Below are 5,000 nucleotides of genomic sequence, written 5' to 3' on the forward strand. Positions count from 1 at the left end.
TGTCCTGACGCGAGGCGGGAAATTCACGCTTGACAGTCCTCACTTGTCGCGCGTCAGCCACGTAATAAACCCGCCAAATTCAATTCTTCGTCCTTAACCCAATCAGAAATCAGTTTAATCGCGGAACCTAAATCCCGAGCGCGTAAGAAATAGGCTAACTAACACGCCGCGCGCAGGATGGAGCGGCGTCACGATGGTGTTGGCGAGGGCGAATTTCCCTTGAACTCGCCCGGTTTGGCTGGCCGGATGGCAGGTATATATTTATTTTTTTCGTTTTTAATTTTCCTTTCTTTATTTTATGTTGTGAGGGTCGTCCGTTGATCAAATAGTATCAACAGTATAGTATCAACAACCACGGTGCCACTGGAGGGAAATAATGTAAATTTCTTGTTTATTTGTTGCCAACAGTCACGAGGGTATCATATTATTGCGGAAAAGAAGGGAGATGAGAATTAGTACTGATAATGGATATGTTATCAATTTAGTCGTTTTTATAATTGGAGTAATGATACTGGTGATTTAGATGTTAATGTTTGCGATGATGGTGATGGTGGTGATAACTTTAATTATAATTCTGACTGTAATTGTGATGATACGCCAAGCTAATAACGAGATTTTATGGTGATGAGAAAAGTATTGACAATAAAAATAACCGATAGCGTTAACAACAACCTTAACACTTTGTAACATTTAGATAAAGCCATGATAATGCCTTCCCACCCCTCCCCTCCCCTCCCCTCCCCTCCCTTCCCTTCCCTTCCCTTCCCCTCCCCTCCCCTCCCTTCCCCTCCCCTCCCCTCCCTTCCCTCCCCTCCCCTCCCTTCCCTTCCCTCCCCTCCCCTCCCCTCCCCCTCCCCCCTCCTCCCCTCTCCTTCCCTTCCCTCCCCTCCCCTCCCCCTCCCCCCCTCCCCTCCCCCTCCCCTCCCTCCCCTCCCCGCCCCGTCCGCCCTTGCCCTCCATTTACATTTTCCCTTCCCCCGAACTGCCCTTCCCCTCGAAGCTCCGGGCCTCTCACGGCCTCGGCCCGAGCGTGTGTGTATGCCCCCCTCCCCCCCTCCCCTTTCACCATCTCCAGTCCCTTCCCCACCCTGTTCTATCCGGACTCCCCCCCCCTCCCCCCTCCCTCATTCCCGGTAATGGAACCCGGGGCTCCGTCGACAACGCGCATCGCTAGTGCTATCAGTATTTTATATATATATATATATATATATATATATATATATATATATATATATATATATAATATATATATTAATATATAATATAATATATATATATAATATATATTATATAATATATATATATAATATATATATATATATATATATATATATATATATATATTTCTATATCTATATATATATACTATCTTCCTTCTCCTACTTCCTCTCTCCTCCTCTATCTCCTTCTCTCACTCCTCCTCTCCTCCTCCTCTCTCCTCCATCCCTCCTCCTCCTCTCCTCCTCCTCCCTCTCCTCCTCCTCCTCCTTCCTCCCTTCCTCCTCCTCCTCCCTCCTCTCCTCCTCCTCCTCCTCTCCTCCTCCTCCTCCTCTCCTCCTCCTCCTCCTCCTCCTCCTCCTCCTCCTCCTCCTCCTCCTCCTCCTCCTCCTCCTCCTCCTTCCTCCCCTTCCTTTCCTTTTTCCCCTTCCTCCTCTTCCTCCTCATTTTCCTCCTCTTCCTCATCTTCTTCCTCTACATTCCATCCTCCTCCCTCCCCCTACTGCCTCCTCCACCCATCTCCCTCCTCTCCCTCCCCCTTCCCCCCTCCTCCCTCCCCCCCCCCTCCCCTCCCCTCCTCCCTCCCCTCCCTCCTCCCCTCCACAACTTTCTGCAGGTAAACATGTAAATATTTTTATCGTTTTCTCTTGTGCACCTCTCTTATTATGTGCTTCTGTTGCTGTTTACTCGGGTTGTGTTTGGATCCTTGAGTTCGCGTGCAAGAGGGACCCAAAGATAGAATATTGACTCGCCGCAGCAGTGCCACTTTTTTTATTTTTTATCCACATCCTCCCTTGCCCTCTTTCCTCTTTCCCGTCTCGTATGTGCGTTAATCTGTCTCTCTCCTTTATTCTCTTGTATCTTTCTTTCTTTCTTTTTCGTAAATTTTTTCTTTCTTCTTTTTTTCCTGTTTTTTTATGGGTATATATTTTTTGTATATTTTTATATTTATTTTATTAATTTTTATGGGAATATTCCGCGGTTTCTTCTCGTCTTTCTCTTTTTTTTTATTATTCCCAGTTTCTTTTCGTGCTTTTGTCTCTGTTGCTCGCGAGCCTCAAGGACGGGACGCTGTGGCCCGGTTTTGCGCCGAATTGCCTACGCGGGGTTGCGTTTTTCTTTCTTTTTTTCCCTCCTCTCTTTCTTTTTCTCTTTCTTTTCTTTTCTTTTCTTTTCTTTTCTTTTCTTTTCTTTTCTTTTCTTTTCTTTTCTTTTCTCCTCTCCTCTCCTCTCCTTCCTTTCCTCTCCTCTCCTCTCCTCTCTTCTCTTTTCTTTCCTTCCTTCTCTTCCCTTCTCCTTTTCCCCTCTCCTTCCTCTTCCTTTCCCCTCTCCTTCTCCCCTCCTTTCCTCCCTCTTCTCCTCTCCTCTCTCCTCCCCCTCTCTCTCTCTCTATTCCTCAGCTCCTACTCCTCCACCTCTCCCTCCCCTCCGCCTCTCCCCGCTCCCTTCCCATCCTCCCCTTCTTCTCCCCATCAACTCCTTTCAATACATGATTTTGACGTCGAGGAAAACGTAACGCGACTATTAGAAACCAGTCATAAGAGTTTATCCCGCGTCGCCAAGCACTGAAATACGCTCGTCCCCTGTGCAGGTATTTAAATCCTCGCGACACGAACCTCGCCCGCCGTAAATGACCTCTTGAAAAGGCCCCGCGGTGCCCTTTTGCCAGTGAGGAAAGCCGAGTGTCGGAGGACCTAGCGAGCGCCGCGCAGGAGGAGCCATGACGGCCCGCAGCGAGCAGCGTCCCCAGCTGTTGTACTCGGCCTCGGGGGCGGCGGCGGCGGCCTCGGGACCCCCGCTGAAGCCCGACAAGGAAGGGGTGGCGTCGCCCCTGGGGGAGGCCGGGGCGGCGCTCTCCGCCTCCGCCACACCAACTCCGGGAGGCGGGGACGAGGCGGAGGCCCTCGGGTCACCTGCGGCAGGGGCGGACGTCGAAGCCAAGGCCTCGTCCGTCGCGGCTGCGCCCGTCACAAACGCCGTGACGCCCACGGGCCCTGCTCCTGCCGTGGCCGCCCCGCCCGTGGTGGACGCGTCGTCCCCCTGCAGGCTGTCGGAGGTCCCCACCGCCCCGCCCCCGCAGCTGCACTTCCACGAGGAGGCCGAGCAGAAGGAGGACGGCTCCGCTGAGAAGTCCGACGAGGTAATTATAGCACGGAGGGTGTGTGCGTGCGAATGTGCGCGCGCGCGTACATGTGCGTGTGGCTGTGCATGTGCGTGAGAGCTTGCGTGGTCGTGGGTGTGTGTATTTGCGTGTTTACGTGAGAGCGCGAGAGCGTGAATGAGTGTGAGTATGAGTATGAGAGTATGAGTATGAGTATGAGTGATATGAATATGAGTATGTGTATGTGTAGGTATGAGAGATAGAGATAGAGGTAGAGATGGATATATATATATATATATATATATATATATATATATATATATATATATATATATAATATATATATAAAATATATATATACATTATATATATATTAATTATATATATATATAATATTATATATATGTATTAATATGTATATATGTATTATATTATATATATGTAATATTATATATGTATATATATGTATATATATGTGTATATATATGTTATATATATGTGTATATGTGTATATATGTAGTATATATATGTTATATATATATAGTAATATATATATAATATTTATTATATTATATTATAGATATTATATATTATATATATATTATATATATATTTTAATTATATATATATATATATATATAATATATATATATATATATATATTTATAATATATATATTATATATATATATATATATATATATATATTATATATATTATATTATATATAAGAGAGAGAGAGAGAGAGAGAGAGAGAGAGAGAGAGAGAGAGAGAGAGAGAGAGAGAGAGAGAGAGAGACAAAGAAAGAAAGAAAGAAAGAAAGAGAGAAAGAAAGAAAGAACCAAGGAAAGAGAAGGAAAGAGAGAAAGGTAGAGAGTCAGTATGTATTTGCGTGCGTGTACGAGCATGAACATGTGCGTGTCGGTGCATTAGTTGGGGAATGCGTGTTTGAGTGTAGAAGGAATGCGTGTTTGATCGACTGCGCTTGTGCCTTTTGCTTGAATGTATACTTTTGTGTCCAGGATGTGGTGGTCCGCGTGATCATTCAGCCGTAAATGCACACCTATGCGTAACAGTAAAGTAACCAGTGTTGTTAGCGGTCCGTTACGATTTCCGGCCCCGTCTGTAGTTGAGCCGTGACCAGTCTATAGTGTAGCGTGGTTGCTGTAGAGGTACTACTGTCGTGTGATCAGGTGTTGTGTCGGTGCGCTATCGGTGCGGAGTTGAATTTGTTGCTTACGAGTTACGGATATGCTGATAAGGAGATGCTGCCATTGATTTTAGTGCCACTTGCGGAAGTAGAATTGAAGGCTACCAGTGTGCCTGTTCTTAAAAATACAAACGTGATTATGTTGCTTAGTGTCTGAGCTGGAAGGTGCTCCGCGGAGGTTGTGTTACCATGTGGAACTTTGCATAGTTCAAAGGTATGTTTACTGTGGACTTGTATACTACCCGGCAGTGTCAGGATAATTGAATTGGATCGTTAACGGAAGTAATTGTAGCGTATTTTAAGGACTTAATAATGCTGTGGTTAATGATGTATTGATAAAATTCGGCTGTCGGGTAATATGAAGAACCGGCTCATGTGAAACGGTTCACAGCCGTCGCAGTAGTTGTGGAACAAAGCAGCAGGAAATAATGGGCAGCGGATATAAGAAAAAGAAAAAGAAGAAGAAGAAAA

General features: G+C 45.6%; 1 protein-coding gene across 3 annotated transcripts in view; it reads left to right on the forward strand.

Annotated features, from left to right (window-relative positions):
• LOC119580955 (death-associated protein kinase 1-like) overlaps positions 1-5,000 on the forward strand; it is a 79,485-nt gene that overhangs the window by 40,108 nt on the left and 34,377 nt on the right. Inside the window, exon 2 of one of the 3 annotated variants that reach the window (XM_037929398.1) lies at positions 2,810-3,358. The exons of the other annotated variants lie outside the window; for them this stretch is intronic. Within the exon in view, the coding sequence (XP_037785326.1) occupies positions 2,939-3,358 (420 nt within the window). The 5' untranslated portion in view covers positions 2,810-2,938. The remainder of the gene's footprint in view (positions 1-2,809; positions 3,359-5,000) is intronic. 3 annotated transcript variants of the gene reach the window in all.

Source organism: Penaeus monodon, chromosome 1 (genome assembly GCF_015228065.2).
Source record: "Penaeus monodon isolate SGIC_2016 chromosome 1, NSTDA_Pmon_1, whole genome shotgun sequence".
In the NCBI taxonomy this organism is placed as follows: Eukaryota; Metazoa; Arthropoda; class Malacostraca; order Decapoda; family Penaeidae; genus Penaeus; species Penaeus monodon.